The sequence below is a fragment of the Sus scrofa genome, chromosome 6 (genome assembly GCF_000003025.6).
Source record: "Sus scrofa isolate TJ Tabasco breed Duroc chromosome 6, Sscrofa11.1, whole genome shotgun sequence".
NCBI classification, from domain to species: Eukaryota; Metazoa; Chordata; class Mammalia; order Artiodactyla; family Suidae; genus Sus; species Sus scrofa.
In genome coordinates, this window is record NC_010448.4 from 117,049,977 (window position 1) to 117,070,162 (window position 20,186).

Genomic DNA, 20,186 nt, shown 5'->3' on the forward strand with positions numbered 1-20,186 from the left:
GATGTGGCTCAGTTTCTGCATTGCTGTGGCTGTGGTGAAGGCCAGCAGCTGTGGCTCTGATTCTACCCCTAGCCTGGTAATTTCCATGTGCCATGGATGCAGCCCTAAAGAAAAGAAAAGCAAACTAATTTATTGTTAATATCAAATTATAATCTTGGTTCATTCCATAAATTTTGCTATAGTTTTTAATCATTTATAAGTAAATGGTCATTTGTATTTCTAAATATTACCTTACACAGAAGTAAATTTTAAAAATGATATAAAAAGTATTTCCAATGGTCTACATAATTTATTTCTTTTTTGCTATATTTTTTGTTACTATTGAGTTATGATTTTACTTCACTGAGGTCAATAAAATTAACCTGTATGATTTGACCAGTATAATGTAATGGTTAAGAGCATAGGTTCCAGTGCCAGTGTCGGATAAAGTACCTCACTATTAAGAAGTTGTGTGAGGGAGTTCCTGCTGTGGCTCAGCAGAAACGAATCCAACTAGTATCCACGAGGATGTGGGTTTGATCCTGGCCCAACTCAGTGGGTTAAGGATCCAGCGTTGCTGTGAGCTGTGGTGTAAGGTCACAGATGCAGTGCAGCTCAGATCCAGCATTGCTGTGGCTGGAGAGCAGGCTGAAAGCTATAGCTCCAATTCGACCCTTAGCCTGGGAACTTCCATTTGCCATGTGTGTGGCCTGCAAAAAAAAAAAAAGAAGTTGTGTGAAACTGAACAAGTTCATTAAAAAAACAGGCATCAGATTCTTTAACCGTAGAATGGAGATAATAATAGCATATTCTTCATAGGGTTATCATGAAGATGAAATTAGTTAATAGGTCTGAGCACTTAGAACATAAACATAAAAAAACGCAAAGTATTTGTATCTGTTATTACTATTATTACATATATTATTTTCCATGGTAATTAAAAAAAATCTTTCTGGGCTCTGTCCAGGGCTAAATTTATTTAAATGGTATGATAACACCTCTATCTCATGGCTCACATGCTCTCCATTGATAAATCCAATTGGTGCTACCTTGAAAATACATCCAGAAGACTGCAAGTTAAAGACAATAGACTGCTTTCCCATATCCAGTGAATCTCTAAAGGTCAAATGTTAGATGTGAGCATTTTCAGAGAGTAAATATTTCTAAGTTGGAAAAATTCTTGAAAGCCTTGTGTTCCTGCTGCCTACTTACCAGCTTGAGGGTAGAATTTAAAGGTCAGATATTGACACTTGTTTCAACCTGCACAGTGGTCTCATCTGCAGAAACATGATACTGTCTAGGACATTACCAATCCCTACCTCTACTTTGTAGGTAAGGCAAAGGGAGGATACACTAGACCAACAGGAAAGACAGTATAAGAGAAAAAATGAAGGCACAGAGATTTTGCGGGGGGAGGCATATGTGCACAAGCAGAGTCAATTTAGTACAACCAATTAGGAATGAGAGAGAGAAACCTAAAATTAAACTTGCTGGAATAGTTATCATTGACATAAAGAGATTGTAAATTCAAAAAACATTTTCTCTTTTGACTTTTTCGGGCTGCACCCACAGCATTAAGGAGTTCCCAGGCTAGCAGTCAAATTGGAGCTGCAGCCCCAACCCACAGCAAATGCCAGATTCTTAACCCAATGAGCAAGGCCAGGGATTGAACCTGTCTGTGTCTTCATGGATACTAGTCGGGTTCGTTACCAGCCATGACGGGAACTCTCCCCCCAAATTATCTGACATTAAATTTCTTACCTCAGTTTCTATTAATGCATTCTGGGTTTTCTTCTCCTTTTTTCGCAATTTTTTCTTTGTTTTTTCTACATTTTTTTTAACGTGTTCTTTCCTCCCAATTATATCATCTAGGGTCTGGAAGACGTTTAGAAATTAAGATGTGCAACATTTACAAATTAATTATCTTGGTTTAGACCAAATAGTTCCCAAATGACTATTTTAATAACAACAGGATATATTTTAGTATAAAAGGAAAGGACCACCACACATGAATTATAAGAACATACTGTGATATCCATAATCCCAATATTCAATTTGAATTATCTGAGAAAACCAAAATTAATCAATTTTAAGTAATAAAAATTAGTAAATGCACAGAAATGATAAATTCTCATCACAATATTTAAGATATTTTAACCAAAATTAAAACTCCAAATGCAAATTGTCAGTGATCATTACAAAAGAGTACAAAAATTTATTCTTTTCAAGAGTTTAATGCTAAATTAATAGTGTTTATAATTTATACACTATTAAAATTAACAAAATGACTACTAAACTATAAGCAGTACAAAACAATGGCTATTATAAAAGAAAAAATAAAGTCATTAATCTCTTCTGGAATTCATTATCATACTCAGATGATTATATCAATGTTCTGATACAATTAATAAATTCCTATTAATGTAAGGAGGAGCCATTATTAAAATGACTTTGCTCACTAGATATTAGCACTGGTTAAATATTTATTACATGAGCTCTAGGAGAAGCATCTAGAAACCCTAAGCAGAGTAGTTTACTCAGAATTTGTTTCTGTGGCTTATTACCTTGTACAAGTTGCTTCATGCAGTTAGGACCAAGTTTTCTCATGTCATGTTATGGACACACTACTTCTTGCCTCTTTCAGAGAGATGCTCTGAAGAGCAAACTAAACTTTCATAATAGGAAAATTTTGTAAATCACAAAGTTTAAGCAATGAAATTTTTGAAGTTATTAAAGACTAAGAATACAAAGTTAACATCATCATTTGCAAAGAAAAAAATCCTGCTGCCAAAATGGCTCAGATGAATATATGTATGTCCTCCTTGTAGCTGAGGACAAGAATGTATAACTCCTACCACACCTTCTACTTCTCCAAAAGACTAATGATATGATGTATACATATTTTTCTACTAAATTTTTCTTTGGGAAGGGCTAGTAATATCAGTTACTGCCATAAACCTGTTTTGAAAATATTTTATCAACATTTGCTTTATTTTTCACTCGAACTGTTTTAACTTCAGCTACATACATCAAAAATTTACCATGAAAATGTCAAGATGCATTATATTTTATATTTGAGCAAACATAGCTTTGGAAATTTATTGATAAACAATGAAGACTTTGAATTAAATTTACAATTAAAGACAATAGATAGTCCATTGTCTTTAACTTGCAATCCTCTGGAAACAATAAATCACTACTAGCCCATTTGAAAACTACTTTTCCTAAGTACACTCTAGGATAAATTATGGGGCTCCTGGTAATAGCATTAATAGTCTTGCTATATAATTCCACCATAGATCAATCACGTGGTCATAAAATAGTTACTTATTTTGTCCATTCTTTTATATCTTCCTATGTGAAGTCAAAATTTTACAAATAATAATGTAAAATTGCATACATGATTTACTGACCTAAATTAGTTTCTGGATTAATTACAAATTGTAAATGCTTACATCACCATGCTCTTTGTGGATAGTTCTGATTTTTATAGCCTCTTCTTCCAGTTGAAGCAGAGGTATCTCGATTTGTCCCAGTGCTAGGGCATGTATTGCTTTTGTTCTACTAAGATTCAGCTTCTCAAGTGAAAACTCTTCTTGAAGGGAAAACAGTCTTTTCTGCCAGCAAGGAATTTGAAATAATTCATTGTTATTAATTATCTAAACATTTACTGAGATTCAATCCTGTGTCAGGCAGTAATATTAAAAAAAAAAAAAAAACGCTACCATAAAAAGAAATAGGTATGAAAACAGCATATTTAAAGAGTGCACAGGTTATTATTAGAAAAAATGAGAGGAAATATTTAATATACAATAAAAATAAAATATTCTTAAGTAAGTACTGGAGGATAATAAGGTTAGAGGACACATTAATGACAAATATAAATGTAATTTCTACATTTCAAGACCAAATAAAACCAATAAACAGGAAGCTAATAACAAACGATTAAACAAAAAGCTCTGGAAGATTATGAAATTACTGGGCTTACCTATACAGTGAAGTAAATTAGGTAATTTGGAATTTTCAAACATATAGAATTAGAGAAACACTGCATTTTTATGTTTGAAAATATCAATTTCCAATTAGAAAAAAAGCACAAAATTTATGTTTCTTCAAAGCAGAACGAGGTGCAGATAATCTGAAGTAATTTTTTAAAATAACATTGTCTTGGACTGTTTTGCCTCTTGATTTTATTCTTTTTATAGTAATAGTTTCAAATATTATGTATTTCTGGAGCGGAGGCATTCCTGAAACATGCCAGGGTTCAGTTTCCCAATCTGAGTTCCAAAGGATACGCAGGTAGTAGATAAAGACTTTTTAAAAATAAAATTGATTTTGGAGTTCCCATCATGACTCAGTGGAAACAAACCTGACTAGCATCCGTGAGGACTCATGTTTGATCCCTGGCCTTGCCCAGTGGTTTAGGGATTCAGTGTTGCCAGGAGCTGTGGCACAGATCACAGATCAGCTCAAATCTGGCAATGCTGTAGCTATGGCATAGGCCAGCAGCTACAGCTTCGATCTGACCCCTAGCCTGGGAACCTCCATATGCTGTGGGTGCAGCCCTAAAAAAAATATTAAGATAACAAAATAAAATTGATTTTGCTAGCTATAATACTCCAGTTTTCTTTACATAGAAATATCATGGCATATTTTCTTTTCAGTCAAATAAAAGAGTTCATGAGAAAGCCATTAAAAGTAAAGAAAACATAACATCATCACAAAGCAAACTAGAGACACTTAGGAAGAAGATTCTACTGCCCTTTTACTAGACTGGCAGAAATTCCCATTAAGCCACAAAATGAGATATGTGTATGGAAGGTCAGTTTCTTTATGCATGATCAGACACTGCTAGTCGTACACAGAGGGCAACTGTCATCAGCTAAGGAGAAAAAACTGCTGGCTTGCAAACCAAGGAGTGAAAAGATGCCTCATTACAGTCAAATCTAAAAATGCTAAGTAAAATGCAAATTAAAGGAAAAATAAAATATTGAAACCAAATTGGGATTACCTGAATTATCATTCCATTAGCCACTTCACCACGAGTGAGTTTTTTCAAGAATTCTTCTCTACCCTATATATTATCAAAAAAATTTTTAAAAATGTTTTACTTATAGATGATCAGAAAACACTTAAAGACAATGGCTAATGCAAAATACATTTTATTTATGTTAAAACAGAGAGTAAAATATTCATTACAAATTGAATACTGTGAATTTTTTTTAAAAAAACCCTGATGTTAACTGAGGCAAAATTAGTACATTATCAAATACAGAATTCTCATTCAATTTGTAATTTATAACCCTGAACTAAAATATCAAAGTAGGATAATCAAAAAGGAAAAACTAGAGTGTATTCAATTGCTCTTTTAAAAAACTATCCATTTGTTTTTAATACTACTTTCCAGAATGAAAATGTTTAATTTTGAAAGCAAGACAGATAAAATTCAAGTTTATTTTATTTTATTATTATTATTATTAATTTTTTTGGTCTTTTTGCTATTTCTTTGGGCCGCTCCCACGGCATATGGAGGTTCCCAGGCTAGGGGTTGAATCGGAGCTGTAGCTTCCAGCCTATGCCAGAGCCACAGCAACACAGGATCCGAGCCGCATCTGCAACCTGCACCACAGCTCACGGCAACGCCGGATCGTTAACCCACTGAGCAAGGGCAGGGATCGAACCCGCAACTTCATGGTTCCTAGTCGGATTTGTCAACCACTGTGCCACGACAGGAACTCCTAAAATTTAAGTTTAAAGTTTGCAAAATATGATCAGATTCTCCATTTAGCTAGAACAACTCTTTTTTTTTTTTTTGCTTTTGCTTTTTAGGGCTGCACTTGTGGTGTATGGAAGTCCCCAGGCTGTGGGTTCAATCAGAGCTGCATTTGTAGGCCTACACCACAGCCACAGCAATGTGGGCTCCAAGCTGTGTCTGTGACCTACACCACAGCTAACAGCAACACCAGATCCTTAACCCACTGAGCAAGGGCAGGGATTGAACTCGCATCCTCATGGATATTAGGTTTGTTACTGCTGAGACAAAATGGGAACTCCTAGAACCATTTCTTTTTTGTTGTTCCTTTCTTATTTAAAAAAAATCATTCTTTGAAAGTGAGTAGCCAAAAAAAATGTGGAAAAATCTTCTTTTTGTTATTTAGATAGAGTGTCTAAAAGTCTTCATAGTTGTAGTTTGTATTGTCACAAAACTAGATTTGGAAATAACTAAAAAATTTCCTTCTGTGTTTAGAGTTATATTTTGGAAACCCTTATTTGAAAGATGAGTTTTCTTGGATTTAGGCTATCCTCCATATTCAAAAGAAATGTATAGCTTTGGAAAAAAAAAAAAAAAAAACAGCAGCGGAGGTTCAGATGTGTCTCTAAAATTCCTCCTTTGTTACTGAACTCCTTATCACACCCCAGGATCTATAGAGAGAGACAGTATAAAGAAACAAATCAGTAAGTCTCTCCTAAAACCCTTCCTTTTCTTAGTATAGCAACCCATCAAAACTGTGCTGTCCTAGCACAACAAAGGAAACCATAAACAAAATGAAAAGACAACCCATGGAATGGGAGAATATATTTGCAAATGAAGCAACTGACAAGGGTTTAATCTCCAAAATATACAAACACTTCCTGCAGCTCAATATCAAAAAAACAAACAACCCAATCAAAAAATGGGAAGAAGATCTAAATACACATTTCTCCAAAGAAGACATACAGATGGCCAGAAAAAAAAATTAATAATACTAACTAATAATAATAAATAACTAATTATCAGATAAATGCAAATCAAAACTACTATGAGGTACCACCTTACATCAGACAGAATGGCCATCATCAAGTCTACAAACAATAAATTCTAGAGAGGGTGTGGAGAAAGGGAATTGTCTTACACTGTGGTGGGAGTGTACCTTGGCACAACATTTCCACTATGGAAAAGAGTATGGAGGTTCCTCAAAAAACTACCATATGATATCACGTATATCTGGAATCTAATATACAGCACAAAAGAACCTTTCCACAGAACAGAAAGTTGTGGACATGGAGTACAGACTTGTGGTTGCCAAAGGGGAGGAAGAGGGAGTGTGATGGACTGGGAATCTGGAGTTAAGAGATGTAAACTATTGCCTTTGGAATGGGTAATTAATGATATCCTGCTGTATAGCACCAGGAACTATATCTAGTCACTTATGATGGAGCACAATAATGTGAGAAAAAAGAATGTATACATGTATGTGTAACTGGGTCACCTTGCTGTCCAGTAGAAAATTGACAGAACATTATAAACCAGCTATAATGGAAAAGCTAAAAATCATTATAAAATAAAAACAAACCTAAAGACAGAAGTACCATATGATTCAGCAATCCCACCCCTGGGCATCTATCTGAAGAAAACCATAACTTGAAAAGATGCATGCACCCCAATGTTCCCTGCAGCACTACTTACACAGCCAAGACATGGAAGTAAACTAAATGTCCATCGACAGTGGAATCGATAAAGAAGATGTGGTACATATACACCACTGAGCATTACTCAGCCATAAAAAGAATGAAACAATGCCATTTGATGCAAGATGGATGGACCTAAAAACTATTGTACTAAGAGAAGTTAGTCAGACAGTGAAAGACAAACATCATATGATATCACTTATATGTGGAATCTAAAAAAAAAAAAAGGATACAAATGAACTTATTTGCAGAACAGAAAAAGGCCACAGATTTTGAAAAAATGGTTACCAAAGGGACAGGTGGGGGTGTGTGGGAGGGATGGCCCGGGGTTTGGGATTGGCATATGAGGTGTATGGAGTGATTGGCCAATAGGGACCTGCTATACAGCACAAAGAACTCTGTCCTGAGGTATATGGAATGATTGGCCAATGGGGACCCGCTGTATAGCACAGAGAACTCTACCCAATATTCTGTGATAATCTATGTGGGAAAAGATTCTGAAAGAGAAGGGATATGTGTATATGTATGACTGAATCACTTTGTTGTACATTAGAAATTATTGCAATCTTGTTAGTCGACTATACTTCAAAACTTTTTTAAAAAGGGAAAAAATTACGCTCTCCTAAAATTAAAAAAAAAAAAAACGTCCAAAGAAGGAAAGAGAAGATAAAGAAAGCAGTATCTTTATTGTATTACTTCTACCGTGATAACAGATACAGTGGTTTTATTAACTTAAACATTTAATAATAAGAGAACCAAATTAATATGCCTCTAGACTGGAAAAACATATACTGTGTTCCAAAACAGAGTATACTACATTTAACCTTAGAAACAAATTTAAAAATGAGTTGTGTTTTGTGTGTGTGTGTTTGTGTGTGTGGGTGAGTGGGTGTGTGTGGGTGTGTGTGATGTGTATTGAGGAGATGAGTTGGGAAATGGTAAGACATGAACTTGAAAAGAAATAAACTATCAGATTACACAGAATCTTTAAGGCACAATAAGAAAATTAGTGAAGAACGTTAAGCGAGTTGTAGAAAGGTCACTCTGGGTTGTTTTTGGGTTTTGGTTTTTGTTTTGTTTTTTTAAATGGCCGCATCTGTGGCATATGAAATTTCCCCAACCAGGGAGTGAATCAGAGCTGCAGCTACAGCAATACTGGATACTTTAACTCACTTGGCCAGGCCAGGAATCAAATCCATGCCTCCACCGTGACCTGAGCTGCTGCAGTAGGATTTTTAACACACTGTATCACAGAAGGAACTCCATGCAATGAATTGCTTAGTTTGTGTTTCCTTAAAATTCATTCACTCATCCTTTGAAGTTTTTTTTTGTTTTTTGAATCATTGGTAAGAAAGAAATCTATGGTTTCAGTGAATTCAAGTCCCTGAACTTAGATTATTAATATTGTACGAAAAGAACAGAAGGTGCAAGAGTAAAACAATTGGCATTTCTTGGAAAAGAGGGAAAGAGTACCTTGAAATTTTGAAACCTATATTTCTACACAAAAATCAACTCATCATACGACCAGTGTCTAAATCTATACCGTCCATAAGAAAAACATCTGGAGTGCACTCTTGCCTCTCAGGGAAGTCTTTCAAGCTCTGTTTTCTATCATGCCCCCAAACCTCTATGACTCAGAGAGCAATGTCACCAGAAGGGAAAGTACCTATTCACTGGCTGGGCTGCCAACTTCAACTTCCACTATACACAACACCACAGAGAGTGTTTCTAACCAGATGCTCGAGGACTTCCCTTGGTACTATCCCCTTCCTGAAAGAATTATCAGTCCACCAGGTCACTGGTAAAATGCTGGAAAGTAGACCAGTTCCTAGGAGAACTGCTTACTTATTGCTACGACCTATGATCAGGCCAAAGATTGATGTAAGGTGAGCTCTGATGCTCACAGGTCTTAGGCCAGGCAACCAGTGCCACATCTGAGTGAGGTGACTTATCTGTCTTCCCATCCTGCTGTCACAGGCAGTGTTCTCTGTGAGGCTGACTTTGAGGTGGCGTTTGGTGTGAAGGATTCTGGAGCACACTTGAAATCAATCCCTGTTGGACAGGAGAGGGAACAAGATGGGAAAAGAAGAAGAGGAGAAGAAAGGGAGGAACAAGGGTTGGAAACATAGGCTGAGATGCAAAGCAGCCCCAACAGCAACCTCAGTCAACTTCATGGGGAGTCCTAGCAGCTTGACCCCAAGTCAGACCAAGGTGGCAAAGCTACTCCTATGTTTACCAGTCATTGGATGTGAGATGCCCCAGGAAGGGGAATGACCTTAAGCAAAGTGATTTAACAAGTTCCTGAAGTAGAATCCCAGCAGTTATGTTCACTAAGCTGTATCTATATATACCTATATATAGATATACACACACAATGTATATATTAATATATATATATGTTATGAATCTCCTCAGTGATAAAACTACAATTGGCTCTATTTGGAGTTGTAGCTAAAGTCTAGTACTTGTTTACTATGTAGAATCACCTTGTTTTAAGTTCACAAAGACACTCATGAAATCACTATTATTTTCCTCTTTTGCAAATGGGAAACTGGGACAGATAACATAAATGGCCAAAACACGTTGGAATCAGGATGCTAATCCACAGAGAGCTCTGGAATTTTATCTTATTGACTTAGGATCTCAGTGACACCTATATATCTAGTATCCTTCAATGTGGGTGGAAGCCTATTAATGTCAAGCCTTCTGACTGTCACATTCTTGCCAATTTCCAGGAGGCTTTCCAGGCAATCGGATTGCTGGATTCAGTATCCCAGCCATCTATACTACAGATTAGGGAATGGAACCAAGACTTTGTGTTAAAGAGGAACCAATCTGCCAGTGATGCCATAGCTGGGTCTGAAACAGAATCTGCTAAGAACATTATGAACACTGGAGAACTGCTGCCTTTTGAATTGTGCAAACATGAATCATGTTGCTGCAGAGGACAGTACCAGGCCTAAATGGGTACAAAGTACTGTTGACTTAACACAAGAACTGGAGCGTGGTTCTTCTTAATAAATCACTGATTGCACTATCACTGAAAATGTTAAAAAAAAAAAAAAAGCTGGAGAATGACAAAGAGCAACATTTGTAAAAAGATTTCTTGATTTAATCACATAGATACCACTTTTGAGAATCTGTTATATCCCAGGCAATTTTCTAGAATGTTTTATATCTCAGGCAGCCTTCGTTTTATAGGATGCCATGTTTGGACCAAATAAAATGGGAACACGGCTCAGGTGTGCACAAGTTTCAGCTAACCTGATGTTGCGCCAAGTGAAAGCCGCCTGTTTGTGTGTATATGTGATCAGGTACACGGCATGTGTATTTAAATAAGTCATCCTATCCATTTAGTGATACAGATACAATGATCCACATTCAAAGATAAGAAAACTAAGATCACAGATGTCATGGAACCTGTCACATGACTCACATTTAACAAGCATCAATATGCAAGACTGCTTGTTACTATAGCTTGTACACCTACAGCCTTTGAGGTAAGCCCTCCCACGCCCAGCTTCCAGGACTCTGGCACATAACATTTGCTGAATGAACAATTTATTTAACAAATGCATTAGCACATAACAAACAAATTTCTTTTAGGCCCCAGGTTGGGGAATTATATTGTAAAACTTCAGATTTTTCAAGTTCAAAACTGGTTTGTTTTGTTTTTTGTCTTTTGCCATTTACAGGGCCACTCCGGCGACATATGGAAGTTCCCAGGCTAGGGGTCTAATCAGAGCTGTAGCCGCCAGCCTAGGCCACAGCCTCATCAATGTGGGATCCGAGCCGCGTCTGCAACCTACAGCACAGCTCACAGCAACGCCAGATCCTCAACCCACCGAGCAAGGCCAGGGATCGAACCCACAACCTCATGGTTCCTAGTCAGATTTGTTAACCACTGAGCCATGATGGGAACTCCTCAAAACCATGTTTTTAAAAAAATCGTTTTACATAAAGAGAAACTTGGGCTTCATTATAATATAATCACACAGATTCTCATTCATAAACAGTGTATATTGAGGAAGGAGAGTAAAACAAGGCCTAGAGGATGTTTTCTCTGAGATGTAGGGAAGTGGGTGAGGTGGTAGGAAAGGCAGGGACATAAGTAACTGAATAGGAAATGAAAGAAGACTCCTTTTTCAGGACTGAGGCCTGCATCCCAACTTGAGCCATACTTTTCAAAGTTTTTCAAATTGTTAGTGCATAGTAAAGGGAATGGAAGCCCAGATACATCACCATTTCATACCTGTCACAATAACATTTTCAACCAAGAATTACCAATGAATTCTAAGTCCAATGGGTGAACATTTTTTTAGAAAGAAAGAGAGTTGCATGTTCTTACAATATCACTCGATTGAGTACTTACTAATTATGATGCATGGTGGATAAATCTGTTGACCATAATACTCCAACTTACTACTGCTGGTAATGAGACAAACTTATACCATGGGTTTTGCAATATGTTTCACTGACATGATATTATAGCTATTCCTGCCAAAAGCGTTTAACCTGAATCTTATCATAAACAAAAGAAAGGCTAAATCCACACTGTGAGAAATTTTGCAAAGTAACTGGCCTAGACTTTTTAAAAAGTGTCCATGTAATGAAAGACAAATTTAACAAAAATGTGAAGGGCACTGTAAGGTTAAAGGGAACTCGAAAGTTATAACAGATAAATGCAATACATAGTGCTTGATTATATACAAGGGCCAACTGAATCAGAGAAGTTTGCATGTGAACTGTATATCTGTGCTAGTTATCTAGTTATTGCTCTTAGCTTTAAATCCACTCTTTTAACTCTAATTGGTGATACTGGAGCCGGATCTTATATGTAAACAGTTTTCTTTGTGGCTGGAGTAAAGTGAAGTTTTATCAGCAGAATACCTAGAGGGGCTTACAAGTGGCAGCAGGAGGCTTCATGTGTTATACTATTTTGATTCTGTTTCCTCCTTCCTCCTGCAGAACAGCTTTCAGCTGCTCTGGGAGGGACCAATTGTGCTAGCCCTCCAGCCAGATTCTCTACCCAGAAACTCCAGTCAAACTCCAGCCTTCACCAAGGCTTGGCTTAAGGACTGTCCACTGAACACAGCCACACCCTCTCTGATAAGGCCTCATTCTGCTTTGCAGAAGGGCAGCTTCTTCCACAACTGACCCTTTCTCAGGACTTACCCTCATCCCTAAAGGTTGTGGCTACTCCCTGCATCTGTTATTCCTACATTCTTTAGAGCAGCTTTCTCTCTAAGGGGCTAGATAGTAAATAATTTAGACTTTGGGGCCATAAGGTCTCTGTCACAACTATTCAATTCTGGAGAAAAGGAATTAAAAAAATACATCAAAATGTCACTTTAAAGAGCTTGGAAGAAGCCTAGTGAAAGGGGATGACTGCATTTCAGAGGTTGGGAAGAGCAGGTCATCTTTGGCCTGCTGCCTGGCTTTAGCAGCCAGAAACCAGAAGGTGGCAGCAGAAAGCTATTCTACTGGAAGAGACTCCTGTTACTAGGAGAAAGAAGCAAAGTATGGAACAATCTTTCAGTGCTGTGTATTCAGAGACCCACTGTTAAAGAGAAAAGGAGAGTGAACACTAAATGTATCTTAAATTCAGAATCACTGAAGAAGCACCAGCTTGCTTTCCAGTGACAGAAGGGGCATTACGAAAAATGCTGTAGAGCTAATTACATAAGGTCTGAGACCAGAAAGAGAGAGAAACAGACTTTAAGAATTAAAAGCATAAAGTAAAATATGGGATTCATGCAAATAACCATAGGCTGGGATGAATTAGTGGACCTGGGCAGCTCCAGTTGTGCACTGCTAGGGCATTTTTTGGTGGTTAAGACCCTAACAGAAAGTCTAGGCGGCAGCCCAATCTGGTTCTATCTAAAAATAAACACAAGGATGTTATTTTTATCTTTCATTTTTTATGAGCTATATGTGTTTTTTATAGAAATATTTTAATTACAAAAAATAAAACTGAGATAAAAAATCCCCAAAACCAGAGATAGACATTTTAACTTTTTAGTGTATTCCTTTTTAGATCTAGGTATTAAATATTATCTTTGATAGTGTTAGCCTAATATGATCTTTCTCAGCCACTAAAAAAAGAGAAGTACCATTAATTTTCTAAATTCTAAATTAATTTGCAATTTATCATTATATGCATAAACTCTATTATTGAAAAAATATGTGTATTTAAATTTCTGACTATATGTTAGATATGTATTCATGCTTTCTATAAACATTTATTGACTATCTACTTTGTTCTAAGCACTGCTAGGCCTTGGGATGCAGCAGTGTACAAAACAGACAATAATCCTTGTCCTCCTGTAGCACATTTTCTGGCAGTTATTATGTAACTAATTATAAATACCCTTAAATATGCATTTTTGGAGTCTGTCATTTTGTTATCTGGTGGTTTTCTTTTAAGTCATATGTTTAGAAATAATATTAATGAACTATAGATCATGGAATATATTTAAAATTCTTTACTTATTTTGATAAATTACTTTCCAGAAAGGTTCTACTAATTTACACTGAATTGGCTTCTTTAGCAGCTTTATAAGAGTCGCTATATCAGTATGTCTTCACCATTATCAAATATTAGTTTTCATATATGTTAAATTGGGATAACATATTCTTTTCCACAAAATTACTGTGGGAGTAGATAATACATGTAAAGTAGTTCACCCAAGGCAACATTCACATTAATCATTCAAAAGCTATTTTTATTTTCAATGTGTTGTTTAGAATATACATTTTATTAGGAGACAGGCTTAAGAAATGTGAAAGTGTTACTAAAGACTGTCTTACCCTAAAAAGTGAAGGTGGCTCCATTCTATGAAGTGTGGTCTATCCCTAATACCTTTGAAAATAACATGTCAGGCTCCAAGTTAAATGTTTTATATATAATATTATGAATTTGTCACACAGAACTACACTCATTTACACTCATTTAAGAGATGATAAATCTGGCTCAATATGAAAAAATATACTCAATATTCTCAGAACAAGTAATGAGCAGAGCCAGGATCCAAATTAAGAAACATTTGGCTCCCAATATACTCTTTTAACGAAATCACATATCTCTTAGAAAATGGAAGGAAAAATTGAAACAAAATTCAGATGTTTAAATGGAAATACTAATGGGCCAATTTACTACCTCTTTTCTGGCAAACAAAGGTCTAATCCATAGAAGGGGTGGAAGTAATGTTTTCACTTAGTTTTTATAGCAAGTCAAATAAAGGTTTATTTTGTCCTCAAATATTTTGTGCCATCAACATGCTTTATTTCTGGGAATTCCTATTGTGCCACAGACAAACAAATCCGACTAGTATCCATGAGGATGCAGCTTCAATCCCTGGCCTCGCTCAGTGTGTCAAAGATACAGCATTTCCATGAGCTATGGTGTGGGTCACAGATGTGGCTTAGATCCCATGTTGCTGTGCCTGTGGTGTAGGCAGGCGGCTACAGCTCCAATTTGACCCCTAGCCTGGAAACTTCCATATGCTGCGGATGCAGCCCTAAAAAGAAAAAAAAAAAAAAGATGCTTTATTTCTGTCATATTTTTCAGTTTAATTTACTCCCTCAAGCTTGTGTCAGGAAAATGAACTTTTCTGATGCTTGACTAAGGAAATACTCAGCTGCCATTTGAAGGACCTAAATCTTAATATACCTTCACACTATATCTGACTCATTTGTGCCTTAACATGTTCCCCCAGCAAACATGTACCACTAATTGGATGCTCCCAATATTACAGTTTATGACTTCCTTTCACTCAACGTTGGCAAAATATTCTGCCTCAATGTAGTAGGGAAGAATCTTAGGAAACTAAAGTCCAATGGAATGAAAGTAAAAGAGCACAAGATCAAAGTCATAAAAATGGATCACAGAGAGAGATAAAGAAGAGTGATTAACTAGCAATTTAAAGCACAAATGATGACTGAACTTCTAGGCTGCTTAAGCCAGAAGAAAACATGAAACCTTAGAAATTGCCTAATGATAAGAGGAAGAATACAATTTTATCAAGAAAAGTTTTCTCTTAGTTCTGAAATCTAAGTTAAACTAGGTGCAAAGGTTTTTTTGAATAATATGACTACATCACTCATTAACATGAAAAAGCAAGTAGAAATGGTCAATTTTGGTCATTACTTTTACCAACTTTTGCTAAAAACCAAAGATGCAATATCAATTCATAACATAAGGCTTTTGTATATGGGTCAAAACTGATATCCTCTAGATTTGACTAATATGCATAAATCCCCAAAAATCAAAATAAATGAAATATTAATTATTTTATAACTATTTTAAAATACCATCTAACCTGGAATTGTGATAGAGCAAGTCAAACTTTGGCTTATTAAAGCTGTTTTGTTATGCTAATTGAAATGGACTTGCTCTAAGAAGGTTTGTAGTAGCAGAAATCATGCTCTCCAAAAAATATTCTTAGAAGGTTCTGACTTTGCTTTTACTCAAATAAAGGACCTATAAACTTTGATTCAGTGATAAATAAACAGTATCTGAAGAGAGGGCCAAGATTTTTCTCTAAAGAGGAGTTAGAAGTTGGTTGAAATATTTGAAAAATAACTCAATTAAAATCACAAACTTCTAAACCATAAAGTTATAGACCACATTATTGTGGCCTAAAAGATTCTAAGTACATAATACACTGTATTTTTCTAGCATTAAAAATAGCCCTTGGAATTCCTGTAATGGCACAGCAGAAACAAATCTGACTAGGAACCATGAGGTTGAGGGTTTGATCTCTGGCCTCACTCAGTGGGTTGAGGATCCGGCATTGCTGTGAGCTGTGGTGTAGGTAGCAGATGTGGCTTGGATCTGCCATTGCTGTGGCTCTGGCATAGGTTGGCAGCTGTAGCTCCAGTTGGACCCTTAGCCTGGGAACCTCCATATGCCATGGATGCTGGCCCTGAAAAGACAAAAAAGACCAATAAAAAAAATTGCCCTTAAGGAGTTCCCATCATGGCTCAGCAGTTAACGAACCCAACTGGCATCTATGAGGACGTGGTTTAATCCCTGGCCCCGCTCAGTGAGTTAAGGATCCAGCATTTTTGTGAGCTGTGGCGTAGGTAGCAGATGTGGCTCAGATCCTTCATTGCTGTGGCTGTGGCGTAGGCCAGTGGCTACAGTTCTGACTCAACCCCTAGCCTGGGAGTCTCCATATGCCACAGGTACGGCCCTAAAAAGACAAAAAAAAAAAAAAAAAAAAAAAATAGCCCTTAAAAATGTTACTCAGTCTTAAAAAAAGAATGAAATAATGCCATTTGCAGCAACATGGATGGACTTAGAGATTATCACACTAAATAAAGTCAGACAAATACCATATTAAAGCACTTATATGTAGAATCTAAAATATGACACAAATGGAAGTTCCCGTTGTGGCATGGCAGAAATGAATCCAACTAGGAACCATGACGTTGCGGGTTTGATCCCTGGCCTCACTCACTGGGTTAAGGATTCAGCATTGCTGTGAGCTGGCTTGGATCTGGCATTGCTGTGACTCTGATGTAGGCCGGCATCAACAGATCCGATTAGACCCCTAGTCTGGGAACCTCCATATGCCTCGGGCGTGGCCCTAAAAAGACAAAAGACAAAAAAATAAAAATAAAATTTAAAAATAACATAAAATATGACACAGTGAACTTATTTACAAAACAGAAAGAGACTCACAAACATAGAAAACAAACTTACGGTTACCAAGGGGAAAAGGGGGTGTAGAAGGATAAATTAGGAGTTTTGGATTAGCAGATAAAAACCACTAAATGTAAAATAGATAAACAGCAAGGTCCTATGCTATAGCACAGGGAACTATATTCAATAACTTATAATAAACCATTACAAAAATATCAAAGAATATGGAAATATATATACATAAAATGAAAACATTTTGCTGTACACCAGAAACTAACACAACATGTAAATTAACTATGCTTCAATTAACAGAAGAACAAAAATGACCCTTAAATTTCTAGACAATTTTTTTAATAAAGGAATCACACAATGTCTGCAATCAGGCCACAATGTAATTAAAAGAGAAATAAATAACAGAAAGACATGGAGAAAATCTCCAAATACATAGAGTCTAAATAACATATTTTTAAATAGTCCACAGTTAAAGAATCAATCTCAGGAGAAATTTTTTAATATTTTAAATGAAATGAAAATGAGGACATAATTAAAATTTGAGATAGTGCTTAGAAGGAAATTTTTAGCATTGAGTGCATATGTTAGAAAAGAAGAAACATTTAACATCAAAAATCTAAATTTCCATCTTAGAAAACTAGGAAAAAGAAGAGTAAATTAAATCCAAAGTAGCAGAAGAAAAGAATGAAAGAGGGGACATCATTAGAGATCAGATGGACACTTTAAAGATAATGAAGGAATACTGTAGAAAACTCCTTGCCAAAAAATTAAATAACTTTTATGAAATGGACCAATTCCTTCAAAGGTACAATCTGCCAAAACTAATACAAGAATAAACAGATGATCTAAACAGGTCTGCTAAAGAAATGGTGTTAATTATTAATAATGTTCCAGCTAGAATGGCCATCATCAAAAAGTCTACAAACAATAAGTGCTGGAGAGGGTGTGGAGAAAAAGGAACACTAGTACACTGTTGGGATTGTACATTGGTACAACCCCTGTGGAAAGCAGTATGGAGAGTCCTCAGAAAGCTAAGCATAGAACGACCATTTGAGCCAGCAATCCCACTCCTGGGCATCTACCCAGAGAAAACCATGACTCACAAAGACACATGTACTCTGGTGTTCATTGCAGCACTCTTTTCAATAGCCAAAACATGGAAACAACCTACATGTCCATAAACAGAGGAGTGGATCAAGAAGAGGTGGTACATATACACAATGGAATATTACTCAGCCATTAAAAGGAATGAAATACCAGCATTTTTAGCAACATGGATGGACCTAGAAATTATCATGCTAAGTGAAGTCAGCCATACAATTAGATACCAACATCCAATGCTTTCACTGACATGTGGAATCTGAAAAAAGGACAGACAGAACTTCTTTGCAGAACAGATGCTGATTCACAGACATTGAAAAACTTATGGTCTCCAGAGGAGACAGTTTGGGGGTGGGGGGATGTGCCTGGGCTGTGGGATGGAAATCCTGTGAAATCAGATTGTTATGGTCACTATACAACTACAGGTGTGATAAATTCATTTGAGTAATAAAAAATGGAAAAATAATAATAATAATAATAATCTTCCAAGAGAAAAGGCATCAGGCCCAGATGGGTTTACTAGTGAGTTCTATCAAACACTGGAAAAACATTATGCTAATTCTCTACAATCTTCTCCAGAGGATAAATGCAGAGGGAATACTTCCTAACTTACTCTATGAAGCCAGCATCACTGTAATACCAAAACCTGACAAAGACATTACAAGAAGAAAAAACTACAGACCAAAATCTCTCATGAAAGCAGATGTAAAAATCCTTAAAAAATATTCTCAAGTCAAATTCAACAAAGTGTAAAAAGAATTATACACCATGACTATGTGGGATTTATCCTAGATATGCAAGGTTGGGACAACATTTGAAAATCAATTAATATAATCAAATATATCAATAGGCTCATAAGGAAAAAAATCACATGTTCATATCAAAAGATACAGAAAAAGCATTTGACAACATCCAACATTTGTTCATGGTAAAAAAAACAAAAACTCTGAATATGTTAAAATAAAGAAATAAAAAGTAACTTTCTCTACTTGATAAAGAGTATCTACAAAAAGCTACAGCTAGCATTGTAGTCAGTAACGAAAAACACAAAAATTTTCCACTAAGATAAGGTACAAACATGTGAAGATGTCCCACCTCAACAATCCTTTTCAATATTGTTCTAGAAGTCCTTGAAAATGCTTTGATAAGAAAAGTAAATAAAAAGTATATATATATATACTTTATATATATATATAGGAAAGGAAGAAATAAAACTGTCTTTGCAAATGACAACTGTTTATGCAAAAATTTGAAAGCATTATCAAAAATACTCCTGGAACTAATAAGCAATTACAGTATGACTGCAAGACACAAGGTTAACACACAAATGTCAATTGTTTTCCTATATGATAACAATAAACAAGTGGAACTGTAAATTCAACACAATTATCATTTAAACTAGTATCCCCCAAAATGAAATACTTAGATGTAAATCTAACAAAATATGTATAAAAGCTATATAAAAAGGACAAACTATGATGAATGAGTTTTCAAAAAGCAAATACAGAGACAGTACATGTTAATGCTAGGCAGACACAAAAATTTCAAGAAGTCAGCTCACTGAATCAAAAGATTCAATTTATTATCTATCAATAACCCAGTAAGTTATTTTGTGGACACTGGGAAAATGATTCTGAAGGAGAGGCAAAAGGCCCAGAATAGTCAACACAACATTGAATATAAACAAAGATAGAGGGCTGACAGCACTCAACATCTAGACATGATATTAAGCTACGGTATTTAAGACAGTGTGGTATTGGCAAAAGAGAAAGAGATGAATGGAACAGGACCCAGATAAATACAGTCAATTAATTTTTTTTTTTTTTTTGGCTGTACCTATGGCATGCAGAAGCTCCTGGGCCAGGGATCGAACATGAACTACAGCAGCAATCCAAGCCATTGCAGTGACAATGCCAGATCCTTATCCCACTGTGATACAAGGGAACTACTACAGTCAACTGATCTTTGACAAAGGAACCAAGACAACATAATGGAA

The 20,186-nt window shown here is 36.0% G+C and overlaps 1 protein-coding gene across 1 annotated transcript in view; it reads right to left on the reverse strand.

The window, feature by feature from the left end:
* Window positions 1-20,186, reverse strand: part of CCDC178 (coiled-coil domain containing 178) — a 421,961-nt gene that overhangs the window by 284,937 nt on the left and 116,838 nt on the right. Inside the window, exons 13-15 of the mRNA XM_021097611.1 lie at window positions 4,991-5,053; window positions 3,435-3,596; window positions 1,741-1,854 (exon numbers count right to left, since the gene is read on the reverse strand). Of these exons, the coding sequence (XP_020953270.1) occupies window positions 1,741-1,854; window positions 3,435-3,596; window positions 4,991-5,053 (339 nt within the window). The remainder of the gene's footprint in view (window positions 1-1,740; window positions 1,855-3,434; window positions 3,597-4,990; window positions 5,054-20,186) is intronic.